Below are 25,008 nucleotides of genomic sequence, written 5' to 3' on the forward strand. Positions count from 1 at the left end.
TTATGAAGGAAAAGACCTCAAAGGCCACAGGTCCTCAATGATCTTATAGTGATACTGCTCTCCTCCATTTGGTAGCTCCAAAGAAAGCCTGCAGACTGCCTGCCTGTCCTCAGCCACAGCACAGTAACCCTCTGGGGCCACACAGAAGAGCCTGGTCTTGAAGGAAGCCTTCAGAGACCCCCTTTTGGATTGTCCCACTCTCCCCTGATTCATTCATGTGTTGCTAAAGCCTTTCATGTGACAGGCAGGCTCGTGTATGTCTCCAGTACCTCAAACCCATTGGGTGCCTGTCCTTCCTGGCCAGGCAGGGAGGAGGTCGTCCCCAGGAATCCAAACATTTTGTCCACCATTTCTGAGTCATTCACTGGCTCGTTGCGAGCTTTCTCCATTTTTTCTAAGAGCTCTTTCTTCCGACGTGCTTCCTCCTTCTCCTTTACTTCTCTCTCTGCGTCTTCCCGCGCCAGCTGGGCCAGGCGTACCTGCAAGGGGACAAGCACAATGACTGAACTGCTCCCTCCAAAGAGTTGGCACTACATTCTGCAGGGTCTGGCTTTAGAAAGGCAGATTGCCCAGTGCTTGGGACACTATACCAGCATCATTACTTGGAGCAAATCCGCGACATGTCCATGCCTTAGTTTCCAAACTGTAGGAGGAGAAAGCAATAGCATTTTCTCCTTCCTTAGTGCCTGTTTAGGGGGTTTGGTCCATGCACAGAGACTCTCACTGACCTTATTATTTTCTCTTATACAACCATGCACGTGCACATGGACACGGAGTGTCCCAGTTCTCCCTTCAGCCTTTATACAATAGCAAAAGCGAGCGAATAATAACCATAATCTCTCGCATTCCTGTGCAGCAGATCAGAAATTCTGGAGCGGCTTCAAACTAGTTAGAGCATAGAGTACTTCAGTGAATTAAATACAAACCGCTCAAGCAGGGCAGAAATCCCTGCCCAAGTATTTTTGGCATTCCCCCTCAAAGGAGCAAAGCCAGTCCCTGGAAAACAGAGAGGGAACCCCAGAAAAAGATCAGTCCCCACGTACCTGGTGCTTCTTTTCTGCTTCCTCTTTAGCTTTCTTGGCACTCATCTCCTTTCGGAGTCGTTCCTCTTCCGCCAGCCGAAGTTTCTCTGCTTCCAGGCGTCGATGATACTGGGGGAATAAATACAAGAGCCCTTCTGAATAGGCATCTACTTAGCTTTGAAATCCTTTTTTGCTCTTTAAATACTGATCCCACAAGCACGTGATGCAGAAGCATGTTTATTTCCCCTCTCCCCACCTCTGTTTCCCACGACCGACCTCTCCTGGTTTGAGGTGAAACAGAACCAATTTTGTTCGGTAACTTTGCTTCTTAGCTGGGTGTCTTCTAACTACTGAAATTAACAACATATTATGCAGACAATGGGTGATGCTGAAAGAATGGAGAAGTTCCATGTGTACCTCAAGGGAATTTAACCCTTGGTGAGAATACTCAATCCTGAGTTGTGTGATGTTGATCACTACATAATACTAACAGCGTTCAATAAGTGTTTTTCAGGATAGCACAGTGATGATAAAACCTGAACTAGCTTCCAGCAAGCTCTTTGAGATGGACATGCTACCCAGGGGCACAAACCACAATGAATTTCATACCATCTTCCCTGCCCTGAGATGAGATCCTACAATCACGAACTAAATGGACTTAAACTTTTGTATATAAACATAAATTGTAGATGAGTCACCTGAATGTATCCATAGGTATATATATCTATGTATGTGTAGATTTGACAGATAAAAGTAATAGTGATCTTAGCAAGATGCAAATGGTATGGAATTAGGGGTGGAATGTCCTGGTTTGAGGTAAACCAGAACCAATTTTGGTCGGTAACTTCGCTTCTTAGCTGGGCCTCTCTAACTACTGAAATTAACAGCATATTGTGCAGACAATGTTCATTGTCTCAGAGTGATAAGACCAATGTCTATAGCTGATGCCCAGCCATGGTATGCAGAGAGGACCTTGCTTATACTTATTGCTATAACACCCACAGCCAACCAACTTTGTTATTTGCCCCGTTGGAGGGTCAGAAGCAGAAAAGCATAGTGGGGTCCCACCTACGGGGAGGACCGGACAGGACAGGTGACCCCAAACTGACCAACGGGGTATTCCATCCCATCAGCCCCATGCTCAGTATAAACGGTGAGGGATCAAAGAGTCAGTCCTCATCAATGGCTGACGTCTGAGGAGGACTCTGTCCGTCTGCTTGTGATCCCGATCCTGAATGCAGATCCAGAATCCAGTTCCCGTCCATCACTGAGTCCAGCCTGGGACTACCCCAGTGCCAGCCGGTGTCGCGATTGTCATCTCAGGAGCTTGATACAGTTTTGTATATATTTCATTATTTCCTTTTATTTTATTGATAATATTTAATTAAAGTAGTTTAGGTCCTTCTAAATTCATAAGTCTTTTTCCCTCCTCTGCCTCTCTCTTTGAGGAGGGGTAGAGGGGAGCATCTGTCGGTCCCATCTGGGGTCCCCCACGTCCCCAGTAGCCGATTTGGCCTAAACCATGACACCCTGGTACTTACTTCCCCCCGGAGGCGCTTATACAGCCTTCGGGCGATCATGCCCCGGGCGTATGCCTGCACGGTGAGGACAGCCCAGAGGCGGTGGCGGAAAGCCCTACGGACCAGGTAGCCTCGGCATCGTGCCTGGAACTCGATGATCCGCTGGCGAGCCATGTGGTACTGCTTGTGGAGCTTGCGGGATCGGTAGAGGGCCTGCAGTCTCAGAAAGCCGATCCGCATCTGCAAGAGGGGGACAGGATGAAACCACCTAGCTGCCCAGAGGCTCTCCCATCCTAAGCAGATTTACATTGTTAATCTCCTTCTTGCACGACTGTAAATAAGAGCTGCTGAAATCAGCCCCCCTCCAGGACAAGTTTTTGGGTGGGAGGTTCTGCAAGAGGGTAGAGAAATTAAGCCCTCCTGCTGCTGCACTGATTCAAAGCCCAGGAAGGATAACGGCAGTTTCTTCCCCACTGAGTCCTACAGAATTTCTGCCCTTGAGAGGCCTCAGAAGATCTAATTGGTCATCTCAAGGTAGCCACAAGCCATGAGGGTTGCTCCCATGGAGGTCCAGCATCTGCAGACCTCCTGCCTGTTTCATGGCAAGAGGCAGCATCCTGACCAGCCTGAAGTGGCTATTCTTATCAAGTCGCAGGCTTGGAGGATGATGTTGAGACACTTTAGACCCCAACGCACTTCCCAAATGACCCGCAGTTGGGTCAGAACAAGCTGGGACAGGGAGAGAAGAGGGCCACGGACTAGGTTGAGGAGAAACCCAGATACAATCCCACCTGGAGATGGAGCCTGTTTTTCAGAGGAAGCTGCTCTTGAGTTTTCAGTCACCTGGAAACTAGGGGAAGACTTTTAAACCCCAAGAGACCAGTCAGTGCAATGGACATCTAACTCATGGAAAATGAGGAAAATGACACCTAGAAGGCGGTCAGGTGCTCTCTTCAATGAGAAGGCAAAGCAGCAAGAGCAAACCTCCATTCATCACTCCAGCTGATAAAAGCCAACCCCACTCCCTCCTATGCTCAGTGGGGCATTTTGAGACGGGAAACTTTTACATATGTCCCAGCTGAAAGAGATAGGAAGGCAGAGGTGTGAGGAAGCACCCCCGTACTTACAGCACCGTAGTTCTTCCGGCAGTTATGTCCACGCCAGTATCTCTGAATCATCAGGACTGAATTTCTCACTTTCAGGAAATTGGATCTGCAAAGGCATTTCAATCACTTGCCTCTGTGGTTTGGCCATGAGTTATCATCTCCTGGGCCTCATTCTTTGGAGATTTGAAACTGAGCAGCCGCGTGGAGTAAACACTGAGGGGTTTTTGCCTGAAAATGTCTCTTCCCCAAGATCTCCTTGCTCCCTTTTGCACCCTCCTCTCTCATCTGAAATATCCTCACTGCCTTCTCTCCTTGTTTCAATACCAGCCACCTAAGAATGGATTCAGCCTTATCCAAATGATCAAGAGCAAAGTTTAGCAACACCACCCTGCTACCTCCTATCCTGCTTAGCCTGGCCTGAATCTGCATGTATATACCTTGGGGACAATTCATAGAATCATAGAATGGTTTAGATTGGAAGTGACCTTGAAGACCATCTAGTTCCAATCCCCCTGCTATGGGCAGGGACACCTCCCACTAGAGGATCTGGGGGGTCTCACTAGGATTACTGTGGTAAAGATTACTGAGTTATTTTCCCTTTCTGCAAAGCCTAAGGCACAACCTCAGTCACGGCCAATGCTCGGAGAGTCAAAGAGCACAAAGCCCCAAGAACTGTTCCTCCTCTGTGGTTCAAGCTTTATCTCAGCTGTGGCTTCACCTTGCCCTCTACAACTGTGCCATGAGCTCCCCATGGACTACCTGCCCTCCTCCCAAGTCTGTGGCAACAGAGTTAGAAAGGGAAGAGTCCTGACCCCCTTGGGCTTTGGTGAGAGTAATGTTAGTCACAGTGGACAACCCAACGGCCCCATTGCAGTCTTGTGGGGATCCCCATAGACTGGAGGCTTAGTGTTGCCTTCAGCAGGCTCAGAGTCCCACTGCTGCATTGCCATAATAAACGACAGCTCCCCTGAAGACAGCAGTGAACAGGGACAGAAGGTCCTATTCTGTCGATGTTTGAGGCAGATAATACAGTTTTCCTCTTGTTTCCTCTACTGTGTTCCTCCAATACTTGCTGCACCTGAGTGCCAACAAGTCAGGGCTTCCCTCTCCTCAGCTGCAGGCAGGACTGGTCAGATGAGCACTGAGTGATGTATCCCCCAGGAGCTGCTTGCTGGGTGAAGCAGCCCGCATAGCTCACCTCCCATCTGGCAGTAGGGCTCATACCTACCTGTCTTTAAACCCACGGACCACCTTCTGGATGAGGATGACTTTGTCCGTGATGGCCTTGTCTCTCTCAATCTCCAGCAGCATGTCATGGTGGTCCTGAGGGAGAAAACGACACAGCACCCATGTCTCAAGCTCTCCATCTGCTGGAGGTGTGGCAGGAGGGGTGATACAAGACCCTTCTCCAGAGGAGATGTCCATAATAAACTCTTGGGACATTTTACATCCCAAGTATCACCCCACCTGTTCACTGGAGAAATCCTAACATAAACCCTATTGATCTACTGCCTTTGTTCCCAAATGAACCAGAGCATCCAGAAGCTGCATATGCAATACTTTATCATCTGAAAACAACCAAATTATTTTTTCCTTCCACTCAGAGCTCCCTGCTAGTACTGTCAGCCATGGGAGAAGTTCCTTGGAGGACTGGAGAGGTTTGGGAACAAACTCTAGGCTGCTTGGGTCCCACCGCTCCCTCCAGCCAAGGCTACAACGCCTCCATACCCTAAGAACAAAACATCTCCCCGAAACACTGGCTTTCCTTGCCCTAAGGCTTTCATATGCACCAGTCCAAGCTTTCTATTGATTCCTCCCATGCCGTTGGCAACTCGTCTTTCTTTCCCAGTGGTGGCATGCTGAGCCTGGCTGCGCTGGGTGCAGCAGAGGCAGCTCCACATGTTTCCTGCTTTGCTTGACCTCACGTAGCCCCTTGGGGCCTCACGATTTCTCTGTTTCCTGTCCTGACAGCTGCGAGATCTTGATAACAGGCTCTGGAAAGAGCAACGAGTGGAAACAACTTCTAGGGAAGAGATGGTGGTGATTTGCACTCACAGTGGGGTTGAGGATGAATTTACATATAAGCAGTCAGGGTTTACCACTGAGATTTTTGCTTGAGAGGAGCCTTTGCTTCCAGTCTGGTTTCTGGCCAGCTCAGCCTCGTCTCCCTGGAGCAACGCAGGAGTGGGTTTGTATGGAAAGACGAGTGCAAACAGGGCTGAAGGCAACCTGCAACTTTGGCCTGCTCTGTGTCAGCTGGACCAATGCAGAGAGGGAGGCTGTAGGCATATCTTGGGTTGTGCAAGAAAATGTTCTCGGTCCCTCTCTTTGCAGGGCTATGCTTGGACATCCTTCCTGCTCCTGTGCTTTTTGGGTGAAGGTGGGAGATGTGGTTGAGTGGCTCAGCCCAGGAGGGAAAAGGTCATGCGCTGTATGTGACTATTTCTGCGTCTGTATGGGTATGTGCATGCATCAGTGCTGGCACTGTCAGGGCTTCCTCCTGCCCACCACTTCCTAAACTGGCCCCAAATATCCTGCCTTGGCCCCAGTTCTACCCACTGCCATGCCAGCCCAGAGACCATGGGGAACAGTCACATCTGGTGATGAAAAAGGAATGGTAGGAGACACCTTTACAGGAAAGGCTCACAGATGGCAGGGGGGATGCGGAGAACCACCTACCTTCAGGAATATCTTTGTCTTGCCTATCTGCCAGTCATCATCCTTTCCAAGCACTGCTTCGGCAATGCGCTGGCATGTCCCACGCAGGTCACCCTGGTGGGAGAGGGTGTGGGATTCACCAGGACCAGCCTCACACATTACTCCTCCTAAGCCCACTCCTAAGACCGCTTCTGGTCCCAATTCCAGCAGTTTTCTGCTAATGAGGTTCCCAGGGACTTTACTGTGACCTCATTTAAGGTGAGTGAGATGGACAGGCTGAATTTGGTCCCTTGGTGCTGAGCTCCCTGTCCCTGCCTGCCCCATTTTTCATTTGCTTGGAAAGCTCAGAGTAGCGCTGTAACACCTGGGGATCAAATGTTGCATAATTACTCTTGGAGAGGATGCACATCCCATAAATATCTCTGGAGAACCCCACAGACAACAACTGTTAAACGTGGAAGAAGATTCTCACCTGCTTGTACGCTGGCTTCACCCCAGGCATAAGCACCCGGTACCGGTCCACGAACTCCACAAACGTGTAGCGGATGGGGTAGCCGGCACGGCGGATCCGGATGGTCTCCATCATCCCCGAGTACCTCAGCTGACGGACGCACAGCTCCCGGTCAAACAGCTGGAGAGGTTACAGGACATGGTGGTTTGATTGCACATCTTGGCCTGGATTTGCCATGAGAGAGTGGGGACCCTGAAGATGTGTGGGGCAACCAAGTCAGGCACCCACCCAAATCCTTCACTTGGTGGACACAAAGCCATAGGACTGTTGGTTGTCATGGGCCTGATCCTGTGAACTGCTGAGTGTGTTTGACTTACTTCATTTCTTTAATTCCCACTTGCAAGACTGGATGTGTCCTACACGTTACACAAAGGACTGAGATGAGAACTGGAGAGAATGATGCAACAGTGAACATCACCTTGGGAAAATGGGCAGTGATGCCGCCTCTACAAGGGTCAAACCATACAGTCACCCTTGCAATGACCCCTTATGGTCATTAACTTCTGAACGCCGCCCTGGGCTTTACCGTCATGATCACAGTGCTCCTGTACAGGCAGGGCAGAGGAAGCAGAGGACCATATCAGCAAAGGCTCAGGCACTTAAAAGTGTTAGGGTGCCTACACCAGTTGATCTTAGGGTAGGTGACTCCCCAAAGTCACATAAAGGAAGATTGCAGCCTTGGAGATGCCAAGGCCCTGAGATAAGCTTGTTATCATCAAACCACCCTGTACCCAGGAGGACATCCAAGGAGCTTAACATGAACAGGTCAGAACTGAGACCAGATGAGGGTTTTAGGGAAAGGGCAAATCTCAGACCAGTGTCCATGGCTGCTCCTGGCAAGCAACGGACAGTATCAAGGCCAGACAGCAGGTTTAGGTAACCCAGTCCTTGCAGATGTTTGCTAACGGCCTGGCTGCTCTCCCTTGCTTTGGGCATCTCTGGGTGGATATTTAGTGGTGCTGCTAGATGGGCAGATCTGCTGAAGGGAGGTTGAGGAACATCCCTGCCACTGGTTCAGTGTTTTAGCGCATTGAGGAGGATCCTGGAGCTCCTGAGTGCACTCTCTTGCAGCCTGATGTTGTCTGCTGGGAGCATCCCAAAAGTGTTCCACCCAAGTGTAAAATGAAGGCAGACATGGCGTGGTGCTGGCACACCCCAGAAAGTCGGGACAGTAAACCCCAGCCTGGGCCAAAGAGTTACCACCAGGGTATTATTCGTCTGCCCTCCTTTCAGCTGTCTGAAGTGTGAGCACTTGTGCACGTACAGATGTGAGCATCTAAAATGGGAGTCACATAGGTTTTCCCTGAAGTGAGGAAGGAGGCATAGGTATGTACCCGTATCTCATTTATCTCTGTATGTCAGATGCATCTCCTGGGACAGACGGATCTGCCTTATGGATATATCCATCTCCCCATCCTTGGAGAGAGCTTTTTGACTAGCTTGTAGCAGCCACTTAACCATGAAAGGGCTGGAGTGACGTAAGACAGATCCTGATACCAGGAGAAGACAACAGATGAGCAAGGAAAAGGCAGAAAGTAGCATCATCCAGATTTGGTTTCAAGATGTCCTTGTCTACAGTGGGTACTGGGAGTGGGGACAAGAAAGGTGTGGAAGAAAGAGGTGTGTGCTATCCTCTCTCCCTCAGCCATGAAGCAGAAGGCTGGGTGAGCAGTTGTGGGCTTGCAAACGACCCTCCAGGGTCTGTAGGGCTGGGTCATTGCACACACGGGAAACTGTGAGCTTCCTGGTATCAAGGTCAGATGAGGCACCCGTGTTACACAGGCTGCTGGAGACAGTTTTGGCTTTCTTTGCATGGTTTCTTATGTGATTCATCCCATGCATTTCTCTTGGGCTAATCAGAACAACAGAGCAATGCTCAGAAACAGCAGCACGGGATGATGTACAGACCCAGAGAACTCCAGCCCGATGCAAACAATTTTTTTTTTCCCCCTCAAAGCACATTTAGAAGGAAGCAAAGTTTTAAAATAACATAAAGTAACAAACAGTCAGGACTTTCCACTGACCTTTCACTTCCCACTATCCCATTTCCTATCACTATCAGCACACTTTCCTTCAAAGCCAGGGACAGAAAATGAACTCCCAGAAAACGTTCTCTTTTGCAGCCACCCTGCACAGCTCTGTGTACCATTAACTGGGATTTTTTCCCCACTTTGTATTATTAAACCAATTCCAAAAATAAATTTAGCAAATAACCAAATTTCATACCTTATTGCACTACAATACCTAATTCAGTGTTAGCTCATCCCACTCATTACTTTAATGGAGAGATTAATTTATCTTTGTGTTATTATTTCAAAATTACAGCTTTTTTTTTATGTCTCACTGAAAGTTTTGTATATAAATGGGTTGGACAGAGACTTAGAGCTTGCAAGAGCTGATGAAATACAGACTTACTACACAGAGGACAAAATGCCAGGTGAATCCCAAACTTCCAGGCATAAAAGTAGCTCAAAGTCAGGGCATTGGGAACAATTTGTTAAAAACAGTTCAGGGTGTACATCTATTCTCAGCATCATCCATATTCTTAAAGAAGGTCTTGTTTTGATCTCAGCTCAGATGATAATCTCAGATCAAGCGCATTGTTAAATATTAACCCAAAATATTCCATTAACATGTTATTACATGCCTTTTTACGCTCATCAAATCCAGGATAAGGGCACAGTAAACTGCTCTGAGAGAGCCACCAAACTTTTTGCCCTGCATCATATTAGGCTCACTGAGCAGCAAAAATAAGTTGCAAAAAACCACTGCTTGTACGTAACAGCTCTGAAATTCGGTATTTTATGCTTTTTTTTTGCACTCAGTTGAGCTTTGCTAACCGACACCGACTTTAGATAAAGCTCCAGCTCTGGCTAGATTAACCACTACTGAAGTGCAAAGGCATGGGCGAAATGACTCACAGAAAAAAATAACTGAAATTATTATTAAATAAAGCTCTTCCTCCCCAAGCAGTATCACTGTTAAAGAGTGGTGAGCAGCTAACAGTGATTGCTATCAGCATCAGGGTCCAGTCTTCCAAGATGCTGACAGTGGTGTCGGGGTGTGCAGCTCCCACCTTATCATCTCCCTTTCGCTGCAAAATTCCCCTCCATGAGCAGTTGGTGGTCGGGGGCATTTACACCTATCTCCTTCCCTTTCATTTGCTCCTTAAAGTTTGTCCCCAGAGAATTTGTTGATTTTGAAGCAACTCTCTGGGAATCAGAGCCAAATAGTTATTCTTACCTTTCCTCTGTATTATTTTGCCTCTTTGGTTTTTTTTTCTCTGTTTTTTGTTTTGTTTTGTTTTGTTTTTTTTTTTCAAATTGCTCTCTTGCAATTGGTGCAAAAAAAGCAGATGAAAGGATCTAATGGGGGTGAAACTGAGTGAGATCCCTTGGAAGCAAAGATTTTGTAGAAAACTCCATTGGAAGGGGATCCCTTTTAGGAAACACTGAACCCTGGCACTGAACCCAGGGCCCTACGGCTCAGCCTAAATCTCTGGTAAGGAGGCACCTACCCCCTATGGAAATTTCAGCGGCATTTCCTACAGGAGAAAGGGCTGCAGGATGAATTCCTCATCATCCTTGGGAAGAAAGGTGGGGGCAGGAGCTCCCCTCTTCAAAAAGTTTTGGGGTGCTGTTGGATCGCAAGGCAAGTGCCCGATTTTGCCAACCCTTTGGTGAGTCCCTTGCTTGTGGTTTGGTTTTCTAAGCGCCCAGGGTCAATCCTGGCTCCATCGACTCCAGGGCAGGGTGACCATGTGGGCAGTACCGTAAGAAAAGAAACCGGGACAGAAAAGCAGGACTTACCATGGGCTTCTTGTACTCATTGGGCTTGATGCAGCGGACAAAAAAGGGCTGGCACACGCTGAGAGTCCTCATCAACAGCTCCAGGGACCGCTTGAACTGGCTGCTGAGCGTCGGCGAGCGCTTCCTCGTCTCCGCTCCCTGCAAAACCGCAGCAGAACAGGCTCAGGAAATGAAAGGATAACAGCGCCTTTCCCCTCCGGCCGTGTCCCCAAGAACCTCCCACGACAGCCGGGGGCTGGAGTGGGGAGCAGGGCCAGGGGTGGTTGAGCCTTTCGGTGGGGAGAGGGGCAGGGCAGACGGCCAGACTCTGGCAACTTTCTCCGTGTACCCCTACCCAGGGAGGAAAAGTGCCATAATATAATTTCTCCTGCTAAAACCTCCCTGTGTGACTGGAAATCCCAACTGCCCTATGCAGAGCTATGAGGAAGATCTTCCCATGACAGCCAACAGCCCCTTCTGGGCCATCAAAAATCTTTGTATTGCAGCTTGGGGCGATGCGTTTGCCCAGGAATGCTCCTCAGGCAATAGCTTGGGCTTCCCTGTCTCCATGCATTGCAGCATGGTCACCCCAACCCTCTGTTGTGGTTCCTCAGGTCAGGCTGAGCCCCTTCTGCTCCTTGGGGTGTAGGACCAGAGAACCATGTAGGGTGAAAAACCAGCCAGGGGCTCGTTCACTGAGGGGTGACTCTGCAACAGCTCCAGAAACTGCTGGTCAGGTCTATATTCCTCAGACTGTATTACAGGAAATATTTGAGTTGTGTTTGGAAAAGAATATTAACTAGAACAAATGAGGTGGGTATTCAGGGTGAATCAGGACAATTTTGAGTATTTTGCTTGTTTTAGCTCCCTTGGTTATATGAATAATCCAATCTCCAGTTTGGGGCAAGTGTTTCTAAAGCAGAATTGAGTGGTTTCCCTTAATAGCCCCTTCTCCCTGCTCTTGGAGAACCTCATTAAACCAGCTCCAAACTAACCGAAGCCCCCCCAGCTCATTTCATGTGTCAGTCACTATCGCCTGAGCTCATTACGCATCAGCCACAGCGGTGCTGTGTGTCTCGTAGGACCTGGTGTTCAGGGAGCCTTTGCGGGGCAACGAGTGCTGCTGGTGGGTTGGAGGAAGAGTTGGGTACCAGGATGCAACTCTCTCCCAGCAGAAAGCAGGGCAAACTGTGGCATGACCTGATGGGCCAGGGATTTCCCAAAGGAAGGATTCCAGCAGGATTTTAATGCACATTTCCTCCAAACATCCTCTTCTTTGCAGGTGGTCAAGCCATGTGTGGAGCCACAAAGACCCCATTTGTATTGGCCTTGCTGCTATGTTTTGCAAGGCGATGAGTTTTATTTCTTCTTTTGCTAAAGTCTTTACATGCGCTTCATTGTATAGCACTAATAACGTGTCAGATAACATCTCCACCCTCCAAAACTGAGGAATTTCACAGAATCACAGAATGGTTTGAGTTGGAAGGGACTATAAATATCATCTAGTCCAACCCCCCTGCCACAGGCAGGGAATTTACACAGCTCAGGTTGGGTATGATGATAAGACAAACCCAGTCAACACAAACACAAAGTCATCATGGAATTCCAACAAGAGAAAACCCAGCTCATGCACATGCCAGAAAAACCTGGCCCGCTTGTCCAGGAGAGCTTGGCAGGGGCCTATCAGTGATGTCTCCCAGCAAAATCCTCCCCCAAAGGACAAATTGTTAACAAACCTAGAGTAATTAATGGATGCAGCTGCTACCTGCAGAGCATTGCGGAGTCTGGTGCTCACACTCTGTCACAAATTGGTGAGGAATAGGCTGTTTCAGCAAGAATCCTGGTTTGGACGGCTTTGATTAATGTATTCTTATTACTTTGCTAATTGTGTGCAAGGGGTCACCTCTATGCAGTGTGAAAGGATAGCTACAGGGGTTAGAAGCAGCAACAGATGCAGGAGCAGGGCTGGAAGTTGGAAGCAACTGTATGTTAGCAACTGTTTGTGAATTTGGGCTTGGCTGGGAGAGTCTTTTTCAGCTGAGGTGGTAGGAAGGGTGCAAGGGTTTGTACAAGGGTCTACAATGGAACACATGAATAGTTTGCTCCCAGACAGCAGATCCTGCCTCTCTAGGTTATCATAGAATCATAGAATGGTTTAGGTTGGAAGGGACCTTGAAGATCATCAAGTTCCAACCCTCCTGCCATGGGCAGGGACACCTTCCACTAGAGGTTGCAGATGGCTTGTGTTTCTTGTGCACTCATCCAGATCTGATAAAAGACAGTGGTGCCATCTCCATCCTTACACCTGAGAGCTTTTTGCTGGGAGGGGCTGGAGGGAAGGGGCAGCAGCCAGAAAGCAGCGTGTCTTCCTATCCAAATTGTCAGAGCGGTCTGGGCTCCTCCTGTCAAGAATGGACCATCCCAGCCATTCATGTGCTTCCTGGGCCTGATGTTTATGCACAGACCCCTCGATGGTGGGCACCAGCCACGTGAGCACTAACCAGGCTCTCAGCTACACAATGAAACCTCAAGCGAAGGCTTTGCATCAGCCCCTTCCTGCAGGGACAGATGACACCACTGAAGTCATTGTGGTTCCTCCCGCCTCACCTCAGCATGGGGAGAACCACACCACTTCCTTTGTCCCAACAAAATGGCCCAAAAAAATGAGTGGAGCAGCCTGCCAACACAGCCTAGCAAGGCACTAAAACCACAGGTTTTACTGCAGATTACAAGCATTTTTTAGCTCAAATCATAGAATCATAGAATCGTCTAGGTTGGAAGGGAGACCTTTAAGACCATCGAGTCCAACCATCAACCTAACACTGCCCAAACCACCACTAAACCATGTCCCTAAACAGACCCAGTCCTCATAGCCTGAAGAAGAAAGAGCTGAATATGTTCTGCTTTTCTCCTGGTGAGATGTGTCTTAGCTTTCAAACTGAGACTGTAGCACCTTTGGGGCACAGACTCTCTCTTCACTGGTGTCCATACAGAGTCTAGCACACAGGAGGATGTGACCTGGGTGTCATGGGGAAGGACGAGCAGGAATCAAAGGTGCTGTAGCCCAGATTGGGGCACTGTGTAATCACTCAGGCTGTGCTCAGCACCAAAGGAAAAAAAGCAAAAGAGAAAAATAACAAGAGAATTACATGATTTACAGAGAAGCGCCATCTCAAAAGAGAAGTTCAGAAAGATGTGCAGACCAGCATGACGTTCAGACATGCTTCAATGCCATCTCTTTCTGCCAACTTCAGCCAGTCTGGCTCTAGAGGTGCAGACACACGTGCATGGCTGCTTGTGGTAACAAAGACAAAAGTCAAGGCAGATCATCGTCAGGACACAAGGGGATGTTCCACTAGCATGGAGTGCCCAAGATTCCCAGTGGCACAGCTGGAACATCAGGACATTTCCAGCATCTCTGTGAAGCTGTAAAGTCTCTAGGGACCTATTCAGACTCCTTCCTTTGGTGTCTTGGACACATTTAGGTACCAATCACATGTCCAGGACTGAGAATGCAATAACCAGTTCAACCTATCTGCACCCTGTGGGTTTAGTGGGTTAAGGTGGACACAAAGTTATGTTAAGTAGGATGGTCTTAATACAGACGCTGAGTTCCAGTTAGGGCAGTCATCAGTTTTTTTTTCTTTGTAACATTCAAACCAAGTAACAGAAGCAACTAGAAAATCAAGTACAAGGAGAAGCGTGACTGAGACAGAAATGGTAGGAGTTACTCCTGCTGTCCCTCTCCACCTTCTCCTCCCACTTTAAGGAGAATGCTGCACGCTGCACCAGGATGGCTGTGCTCAGCACTGGGTCTGCCAGGGAGATGGAGACCTGCTTCGGTGGAAATGCAGAAAGATGAATTACGTAATGTGAGTTAGGGAAGGAGACTGAAGCATGTACCACCAGCAATACTTGGGGAAAGGTTCTGGACAAAGGACTGGCCTCCCATCTCTTCAGGATTATAAGGTCACTAAAATGGGCCACACCAATATGACATGCTGTTTCTCAGCCGTTTTTCTGAAGTTTGAGAAAAATGATGCTTTTTGTTTGTCATTTTGTTATATGAAATGTCGCTGGGGTGGCCTCCAGGTGACCACTCAAAGTTATGGCCCACTCACAGCAGGTTCTGCAGTGACATATAGTGAAGAGACAGTCTGTCTCCTAAAGGCTGTGCAGTCTGGAAAGTGCCTTCAGATGCAAAGTTGAGATGGGCTATGTAACAGTGCTGAGTATCACTATTTTGAACTACGACTACATTTTATAAAACTTACTGGTCTTGATACATTTGGAAAAATCTTTTTTTTTGGCTTGGCTGTTCCACCCTTGCCTCAGTGCCTAACAAATATGATCAATTATTATTTGTTAGAAAACATACAAAACATGAGAACAACTAAGACAACAACAAAACTCATAGAAATCATCAGTATCATGTCTCCCATTTCCCTGTATCTCCTGTCGTTGTCTTCAGAGAAAAAGACTGGCCTGGGCATTTCTGACAGATTTTGCACAACAGTTCTCTCCTGGATTTAATCCCACCATATCCTTATTCCATATCAGGAAGGATGTGGTTGGGTTTTTTTTTTTTGGTGTGTGGCATTGCTACAACTCTAGAGCAGGGCCCAATGTGATGTTGCAATCCAAACAATTTGCAATCGTGATATGGAGGGGAAGGAGTCCAGCTTTGGAATTAATGACTATGGGTCATTTTGGGTCAGATCCCCCTCATTGGAATTCCAAGTCCAAAAACCCAGAGACACTGCAGAGGTAAGAAGGGTTGAAATTCAGCCCCATGCAAGGATTTGCATTTTGAAAGTCAGGTCCATCTCTAACATAATCCTCTGGCTATGGAAAGATTGTCATGGAAATGTGAGCAGAGTCGCAAAGCTAACGTCACAAAACCTTTAGCACACAGTACGCTACCCTATGACCAAATATCTAGCAAGAAAGGTTTGGGAAGCCATCAGAACCAGTCAGGAGATGAGATGCAACAGAAAAGACCTAAAAAAGGTGCCAAGACCCTGTTTGGATAATCACGGCAAAGTTCAATATTAACTGTGTCTTTGAAGTCTTGGATTTGAGCTCTCTCCTGAACAAAGCGTAACCCCGCCGTGAGAATGATGGCATTTCCAAGCAACCCAGAAATGCAATCCAGGAGTCTCTCTTTACACACGAGCTGCCAGCTTCCTGCCCCCAAAAGGGCAAAACAGGGCCAGATTTGCAGTTGCATGGAGGAATAATGTCCCACTGAAGCCAACAGTGGCACTACGATAAACAACAGCCAAATCCCACAGATGGTCAATCTGATGTTAATTAAAATGATTCAAATATCAGGAAAAAAGACCAAAACTGGCTCGGGCTGGTTCTGATTTTATCCAAACCGAATTCCCATCATACAAATCTCTTCTGAGTTGAATCCTAGAAATAAACGACACAGTTGTACACCTGCATCTATTCAACAAGCCATAAAAATGCTCTCCGTCACATTAGTCACTTGAAATGGATCCTCTATAGACAGTGCAGGAAGAGGAATAAACTGACAAGAGCAAAGCACAATCCTTGCCAAGGAGAGGTGAATATACAACAGAGGAACTCAGGTATTCAGTTTACCTTTGGTGTGGGTGTGGGCGACTGGCCAAATGTGCTGGATGCATAGCCACAGAGAAACTACATGAAGCACAGGTAAAAAAACAAAACAAAACAAAAAACAAAACAGAACAAAAAAACAGAGACAGAGAAGAGCAAATAGTGAAAAGAAGGAATAACTGAAATGGGAGCCTGACATTGTTAGTCTTGGAGGTCCAACTGTTAAATTATTTCACGAACAAAATGCATTAATTCTTAAATTTTGTCTATTCCCCTCCTGGCTTTTCTCCTTTGTCTCCATGTTTGCTTCTCTGAAGCTGAAGGAACTGCCACTGTCCAGCTCTTGCCTCTTGGAAACAACTCTTCTACACCTTTTAACCTCACTTGTTATCCATTGAGGTTCAGCCCCCCCAGCTCCTCTCCCTCACACATCCCTGCTCTCCTGTGACCGGTGCTCTCAATACACAGCAGATTGGAAGACAGCAGGAAAAACAAAAGAAATTCATAAAAATTCTGAAGAAGTCCCTCCCTTCCTCCCTAATTTGAATCCAACTAATCAGATAGTTTCTAGAGAATTGAAATTTTTGCAAAGGGGAAAGTTCCCTATTTGTTTTTCCCTTCACTGGTTTCCATCCCTCGCTGCTCCTTCTACCTGTTCCTTGAACAACCAGCGCTGTCAGACCATACCGGCTGATTTCTCAGAGGAATGGTGAATTCCCACTGAATCCACCATTTCACCTGGCACCGCTCAAAGCAATGTTCCGATTCAGCAAACACATACAGAGAGACCTCCTCTGTGATGGGCAAGTGTAAATCAGGCTGCACAGCCCTGTGTGCTCCAGTAATACCCAGTTCACCACACAGGTTTCATTGTGCACAAATATTAGGTTTTTCAGGGACCAAACAGTTAGTAAAATATTCAAATATACACTCTCGACTAGTTTTCAAACTTCTCTGATCTGTGGCATTCTCAAGTTTCTGGCATAAAGGATCCCATTTGAAAGACTGGATGTAAAGCAGATACGGACTTGCTTTTCACTGACTCACAAAATCCCACAAATGCATCAATAAGCTCCTGAGGACAAAAAGTTGGAAGCTGTTGACCAAAATGCCTCATTATTTGATTTAGCCCTTGGCAAAGCAATCACTTGTCTCTTTTCAAGGGAAGATTGACCTGGCCTGAGTGTCTCTGGAAGATTTCTCCACGAATTGACTCACTGATGCTTGGGGATGGTGTGCACACTTCCAAGAAGAACTTTTGCCCCAGCTCTTTGCTACATTCAGTCAATTCCCATGACCCATGCTCACCTTCTCCTTCCTTTGGGGAAAGTGTTTTAAGAAAGGGTCTGTGAAGATTACTGCATTTTGGTGGAAAGCAATGGCAAAATCATCTTGGCCCCGGTGTTGGATCCTGCTCATCTGAGCAGTTTTGTTTGCGTGGTGTTCAGGGGGTTTGTGTTCTCCCAGGTCACACTAACATTGTGCATGATTAGGGGAGCTGGTACACAATGTTTGTTCCTCTTCCAGTTGCATGCCAGTCAGGTTACTAATTTCTCATCCAAATAAGAAAGAGCAGAGATCATTAAAGTATCAAAGCACAGGGACCACCACTCTGGACAGATTCTGAAGATGTTTAATGGAACTGTAAAAGAAAAGGTTTATTTCAAGAAAAGTGCTCTGATGCTTTAAAAGGTCTCAGCTCTCATGTTCTAGAAAATGTCCAGGTGGACATCTCAATTTTGCTGTCATATACTTCCAGCATCTTTTAAAGATGCTTGTTAGGTGCTCCTGTGAAGAAGTGTGCATGGTTGTGTAAACCCGAGAGCTCCCTCTCTTCAGCTCTCCAGAGTGCATCTCTGCTCTGCCTGAACAAGCAAGAAATCACTTCCAAGGTGAACTGCAAAGCTTGCACCGAAAATAAAAAGCAGTGAGGAACAAGCAATAAAAAGCAAAGTAAATGGCAGCACTGATGCTAAGGGAGTTAGTGTCAAGTTCAGTGGGATTATCCACATCTGGGGATACCTCTGAACCCACCAGGAGTGTCATACCAATCAGCAGCTGAAGTGGGACTGATAAACATTATCTTGTTCCTAATGAAGTCAAAGGGATTTCGATCATTCATTTCAGCAAACAGCAGGAGCAAAACTGAGTGGCTAAGGGTTATGAACAAGGCTTGCAAAAGTGGCTGTAGCCTATTTAAAGACATTTCTTGGGAATTTAAACATTTCTTTCCCTTTGCAGGCAAAGGAATTCAGCACTTATATCTGTTTGGCACTCCTGAAAGTCCCTAAATCCCTTGGACCATCAGTGGCATTGGCTGGCATTTGTAAACAGGACCCCCAGCTTCTAATGACCTACCTGTCTAGACTTTCAGGTTCTGCACGGTTGATATTTTAAAAAACTTACTACTTTAATGTTGGGAACAGGGCTGATGATGTCTTAGTAGGGAGATGTAGGTGTTCAACTTATGAAAACATCATATATTTAGAATCATAGAATGACTAGAGTTGGAAGGGACCTTGAAGATCATCTTTTCCATCTCCCCTCCATGGGGAGGGACACCTTCCACTAGACCAGGTTACTCAAAGCCCCGTCCAACCTGGCCTTGAACACTTTGAGGGATGGGTGATACAGTCACTAGACTCAGCATTTAAGCTGGTATCCTGGTAATAAATGCTCAAATGGTATGGGAAGAGTTAAAGCAACAACTGTGCCTTTCTCCAAAGCTTCAGCGCATGTGGTCTTCTCCCACACTGAGACTGGAGTAAGCACATACCTTCCTGGAGGACTGGGATCTGGATAGGGGAGCTTTAAAGTTCAGCTTTCGTAACTGGCGTCCCCTTTCCCTGATGTCATAACAGTAAAACACTACTGGTTGGCTGGTCCCTCCCAGTCCTGCTGTGGCGCTTAAGGTCCAGCCAGATTGTCCCTTCAATCTGCTCTGGTCTACAAGTGTTTGGCTTTCATTTCCCACTCCATTACACACAGTTTTGGACTACTCAACTGGAGGAGCTAGCTCTTTCTCTCTCAGATTTCTACAATCACAAACCTTATTTTCCCCATCCCTACACACTTAGGAGAGGAGCAATCACAGCAGAAAATAATATTTGATGAATTGAATGCAGTGAACTGGGGGCGCGCGTGTGGATGTACCCATGACACTGCATGAACACTTTCTGATAGTTGGCTCACGCTAACAGGTTGGAAACACCCCAAACAGCATCACAGCAATATGACTCTTTGCAAATCTTCTACCCCTTCCAGGAATAACCCCCGTGAATAAAGATCTTCTCTCCCCTGCATTACCATCGCCACATCTGCTTGGAAGATCTGCTTGATGAATTTGTTTTTTGAGGAATGCACCAGCTGAATGATGTCTCCATGCAGCGTGTCCCTGTTTTTCTCCAAGAAACCTAGAGGAATAATGGGACAACACATAGATAGATGACACAGTGCAACATGGTCAGGATGTGCCCTGCAAGCAGTCTCTGGGTTGCTGGACTACTAGCAGTTCTAAGGGAGGTGACGGGGGTAATGAGTGGGCGGAGAAAGGGAGACCAAGAGAAGACAGACAGAGACGCATCTTTAGGCTGGATCAAAGATGCATGTGGTGCAAAGCACTGCGACACTGTCATGGGCACGCATGAGTGAAAGAGCACCAACATCTGCAGCTCATGGGCACCACTGAAGGTCTAAGTCATTGCGGCCAGAAAAGGAGTACACTGACACTACTGTGGGCTACCATCCTGCCCTGCCCCAGTGTAGCAGCAGCTCACCTTCCCCCGAGCATCCCCTCACACCTGCAGTGCCCCAGGAGCTGCCCCATACCTTTCGTTTCGTAGTAAACAATTCCAGCAAAGTGGTTAATACCAAACTGGGTTTCATAGTTATTCTTCGGAGGAATGTAGTTGGTGTTAAGCTTGTGCTGGGAGTTCAGCTTGTGTAACATGGTGGCATCTGTACCCTGTGCACGCAGGAAAAGATCTAACTTTTAGCCAGGGTTTGTCCCATTAAAATAATTTTCCAATCAATAGTGCATTTCTTTTTTGTCTTGGGTGACATTGTGTATTTATTTGGAAAATAAATGGAGTGTTGGAGGGAATATCTCAAGTGCAGAAATTAAAGAAATTAACTAAATATCACTGCTATGTTGTGCTATATTCAAGATAGTGCTCCAAAGGGAGTACATTTAACATTATTTTCTCTTAAACTTTGTCAAAGACTATTCTTGAGCCTCTTGCAGACATTTTCTTCCATCAGAAATAAACATGTTTTAAGCATGGTTGCGGTACTCATGGAAGAAAATGTGACAGAGCAATAAAAACTATGATTCAGCAACCCAGTGATGAACGTGCATTTGGGGCTGGTCAGCCCTCTCATTGGGTGCCAGCATGCAAAGTGCAAAGGGGGTGAAAACAGGAGAGTCACTGGCAGCAGGGCTGAGCCCAAAACACACCTTGGGGAACTTGCTCTCCTCGTCAATGAGGGAGATGATGTTCATGGGCTTGATGGCAATCATGTCCAAGGCATCCTGGTTATCAGTGAACTCGATGTGCTGCCAGTTGATGTTCTCCAGGTTGTACTCCTCCTGCTCTAGTTTGAAGACATGGCGCACGAAGAACTGCTGCAGGTTCTCATTTGCAAAGTTAATGCAAAGCTGCTCAAAACTGTGGAGGGAAGGTCAAGGAAAGACCACTTTAGATCCACCATGCTCAAAGCAGTACTCTCAGACCTTGTCAACCACTCAGTAAGGTTGCTGCTGGCTGAGAATTTCCTTATTAGTTCAGATAATCAGTTTCTCTCCCCCAAAACAATGTTACAGCCATTATACATGTGTAGCCTAAACCAATCAGTTGGAGATTATCTCCTATGGCTATTATGTGGCCAATACTTGAACAACTAAAGGAAATATATTGTCTGCTGCAACATAAAAGTGATTAATGCTGATAATCTCTCATATAGAAAAAAGCTTCATCCAGTCCAGTCCTGTTCACCTCAGGAGAGGTGAAAGGACTGCAAGACCTTGAGCTGGGGGTGGTGAAGGACCGTTAAGACCTGGTTCTCCTTTTGCAGGCTCCATACCTGTTCACAGTGAAGTTCTCAAAGCCAAAGATGTCAAGGAGGCCGATGGATCTCCTGACACTTTTGAGTTCCTGGGAAGGAGGTCTGTAAATTGCAGCATTGATCTTCTCCACGATCCATACGAAAAGCCTCCCATAAATTCCCTGCAACATCCCAAAGACGGAGCTCACTGAGACATGTTCGCAGTTCACCCTGCTAGTCTGCAGCACCATTCAGATGGCACAGGGTCCCCTAAAGCATGGCCAGGAACTGAACAGTCCTTGAGGACATGCTCACCAACTCTTGGCATGGTTTAAAGCTTCAAGAGCAGTTATGTAGATCAAGGAAAATGGACCTGAAAGCCTAAATAAAAGACAACTGAAAGCAAAATCCCTGAATTTTGAATCTATGGGCTTGCTCTAAAGCCATACTGTCTATTCCCTGGTTTCTAAACATCTCTCTCTACAGATCAGCAGAGCCATGTTATACTGCTAAAAGAAACCAAGGACACCTCGCCTGGACAAGGTGCTGACTCAAATGTTGCAGCACTGGCTGAACAGTTTGCTGATTTAATGAAGAAGCTATTGCTGCTTCAGTAATTCCAGAATTCCATGTTTTACAGTGTTATTCATTTTCTTTGTATAAGCTACAGCAGTTCTACCAGGAGGGGAGCCTATTTCTAAGGCCCCTCACCACAAGAGAACTCACTGCCTGGATTTGCAGACTAGCTAACTATCAAACCAGTTAGCTTGATCTACCAGTTCTCCACAGATAGAGTGGGGGCCCTAAACTGGGCAAAATATGCCACCAGTGCTTGTTTTGCAGCCTTACACGGGGCTGCAAACAGCACAGTAGTGATGTGCACCCACCCCATCAACCCTCATCACCCCAAAGCCTCAGGTGATGCTCTCTCTAAGTGCTCTGATAGCTGCTGAACTGCTCTCCCCCTATTCCTGCAACGTTTGGCTTTATTTACTGCTGCAGACATGCCCAGATCCTGAAATTCAGGTGGGGGTGTTACAGGTGCTGATAGAGCTGCTCTGATTTATAGTAGCTGAGGGTCCAACCCTGGGGCTTAAGTTGGGATGTTTTCCTGAAGTTGAGGTGAAGTCATTTTGGAATGCTGGCCCCTGCCACAGGTCACCTTTGAGTACAGACAGTGTCAAGTCCAGGCTGAGAGGACCAGGCTATCTAGACTCCTTCCATCTCAACTCCTTATGCATCCCAATGCTAACATAGTTTCAAGGCCATCTGCTGGTCTGAGTTCACACGGGCATCAAGTGAGACACTTCTCCTGTGCACTGGATGCTCTGGTCTCAAAACTGGCAGATTTCTTCAGTTTATCAACAAGAACAGAGAGGAGTGTCCTCAGATTTACCTTTACAAAAGCGTCCCTCACATCCAGCGCTTGTTCCATGCTGAGAGGGGTGGATACGGTCTCACCCCTGGTGATTATAGTCCGGCTGGTAAGGCAGTTCATCACATCCTGAGGGTCAACCTGGCAAAGATACCACCAAACACAGCTGTTGACTTTACAACACAAGGAGCCCTTACAATGGCCTGGGCTACTGGTCTGAATGTGCGCGGCCAGAGAGGAACAGTGCAGCACTCCACATCTGGAGGAAAGTGACTTGTCTTAGCTGTACAGGGAAAATACCTCAAATGATGTCACAGGCATTTTCAGAGAGAGTAATTAACAATTTTATAAAGTGTTTTACTACGGAAAGTGTTCTTGTGACTTTGTGAGATGTTAATGAGGCGTGGGGAGAGATGAAAAAGCAAAGCTTGCAAAGCTGTACTCTACCAACATGAATGTAGCTTTGCATCCCCTTGACCACTTTTCATACTTCTAAGATCATGCCAGGGAAATGTCCACCCCCTAAAGTACATGAAAACAGCCTGCGGATAGCTGCGGATCACACTCTGGGACCAGTGGTGCCTGCGGAAATGAGGCAGTGTCCCTGAGGGAACCCTGTTACCTGCTGGAGAGGCCATTGAAGAATGCTCCATCCCATGCATGGATAGTTTGGGTGAGGATCATCTCAACTCGCTTCAGATACATACAGTACAGATGACACCTCTCTCTCAGTTACTGTAATGAACTCTCTTTTCATTGATGAGGAAAACACTCTATTTTGGGGACCAAGCTATTTTGGATGTCCTTTTTAGGATGACGTGCCACCAATGCATCTGTTTATCTCCACTGGTGTGAAAGGGAGCTCAGATACCCAGCTCAGATGGAGACACCCACCTCCACGCTGCTAGTGCAAGGCAGAGTATGGCTTACCCGGGCCTCTCCAGCCTCCTAGAGCTGGTGGTGTAACGAGAACCTGGCTCAGACGAGGCTTTGTTGCAACACTGGGAATATGGGAGCAAGCCAGAAAGGGGACAGCAGCAGCTCAGAGCCACTGACCTCCAGTAATGATGCCGCAGTGATTAGCGATGCCGACTGAACAACCTCGCAGGCATCCAGGTTGTCATAGGTCCGAGCTGGGGGGAGAAAGGCAGAGAGAAAGCAGTCAGCAAGGGACATAACTCTGCAAAAGTTAGATGGGGTGAGGGAAAGGGTCTTTCTCCACTGCCTCCCTGTGATGGCCAAGCAAATTATGGCCCTCAGAAGGGAGAGGAAAGTTCATGTGGCTGCTGGAGTCCTGCTGCTGGCTGCAAAGGACACGTACTCTGCTCTGCCAGCCACCCTAAATGACTGATGGGGTAAAAATGTTTCTAGCATGTAAGTGCTCTAGGCTTCTGCCTTCCAAAGAGGCTTTTTAAATCACTGTGTCATTTCTGACAGCAGAGCGGTTTGGTACCTTTCCAGGGGCATTTCCAATCACACAGGCACTTGTCAAACACTCCATTAGTCTCTCCTTGCAAAACCTGAGTCTACTTGAATGGCCTGTGGCCATATTCAACCTCCTTACATTGAGGAAAGGCGGATGCCACTGGGCACACTGGAGTCTGGAAGCCCTTCAGAGTGGGCAGGTGGACTTATTCCTCCTTTCTTGTCCTTACAAGCCACAATAAACACCTGAGTCCCTGGCATGGCACCATGGCAAGTGGTCTGGATACAGCCCTCCGTCCTTAAGCTTGGCTCCCTCTTACCGTGCAGAATAAGGAGTAGAAGTGCGCTGGACCACATCCTTGTATTTTGTCCTTTTACCTTCATATTGCAAGTTGCCCATGTGCAGGATGGCAGCCAGCAGCTTGGAGATCTCCCAGTTCTCCGTGTCGGTGAACATAAGGACCTTCATTGCAGAGCGGATGTTGGCATATTCCTTGCTATCATCTCTGCCGTCGCAGGTTGTGCAGTTACCCTGGGGAGGTGAAGAGGTAGCACAGTGCATGGGGTAATGGTGCAGAGTAGTGCACCCTCTACTCTGCCCTAGTGAGGCCACATCTGGAGTACTGTGTCCTGTTCTGGGCTCCCCGGTTCAAGGACAGGGAACAGCTGGAGAGAGTCCAGCAGAGATCTATGAAGATGCTCAGGGGACTGGAGCACCTCTCTGATGAGGAAAGGCTGAGGGACTTGGGGCTGTTCAGCCTGGAGAAGAGAAGACTGAGAGGGGATCTCATCAATCTCATCAACATGAGGAAAAATTTCTGTACTTTGAGGGTGGCAGATCACTGGCACAGGCTGCCCAGAGATGCGGTGGAGTCTCCTTCTCGGGAGACATTCCAAACCCGCCTGGATATGTTCCTGTGCAACTGCTGTAGGTGACCCTGTTTTGGCGGTGGGGTGGACTAGATGGTCTCTAG

The 25,008-nt window shown here is 47.4% G+C and overlaps 1 protein-coding gene across 1 annotated transcript in view; it reads right to left on the reverse strand.

Moving 5' to 3' along the window:
* The window catches only part of MYO7A (myosin VIIA), a 71,231-nt gene that overhangs the window by 28,539 nt on the left and 17,684 nt on the right, over positions 1–25,008 (reverse strand). Inside the window, exons 8-22 of the mRNA XM_009881226.1 lie at positions 24,413–24,566; positions 23,666–23,742; positions 22,631–22,750; positions 21,274–21,416; positions 20,648–20,858; positions 20,020–20,155; positions 19,498–19,604; positions 10,627–10,764; positions 6,779–6,937; positions 6,328–6,420; positions 4,877–4,971; positions 3,670–3,754; positions 2,564–2,782; positions 1,044–1,151; positions 270–479 (exon numbers count right to left, since the gene is read on the reverse strand). Of these exons, the coding sequence (XP_009879528.1) occupies positions 270–479; positions 1,044–1,151; positions 2,564–2,782; positions 3,670–3,754; positions 4,877–4,971; positions 6,328–6,420; positions 6,779–6,937; positions 10,627–10,764; positions 19,498–19,604; positions 20,020–20,155; positions 20,648–20,858; positions 21,274–21,416; positions 22,631–22,750; positions 23,666–23,742; positions 24,413–24,566 (2,055 nt within the window). The remainder of the gene's footprint in view (positions 1–269; positions 480–1,043; positions 1,152–2,563; positions 2,783–3,669; positions 3,755–4,876; positions 4,972–6,327; positions 6,421–6,778; positions 6,938–10,626; positions 10,765–19,497; positions 19,605–20,019; positions 20,156–20,647; positions 20,859–21,273; positions 21,417–22,630; positions 22,751–23,665; positions 23,743–24,412; positions 24,567–25,008) is intronic.

This window comes from Charadrius vociferus, unplaced genomic scaffold (genome assembly GCF_000708025.1).
Source record: "Charadrius vociferus isolate BGI_N301 unplaced genomic scaffold, ASM70802v2 scaffold1, whole genome shotgun sequence".
NCBI classification, from domain to species: domain Eukaryota; kingdom Metazoa; phylum Chordata; class Aves; order Charadriiformes; family Charadriidae; genus Charadrius; species Charadrius vociferus.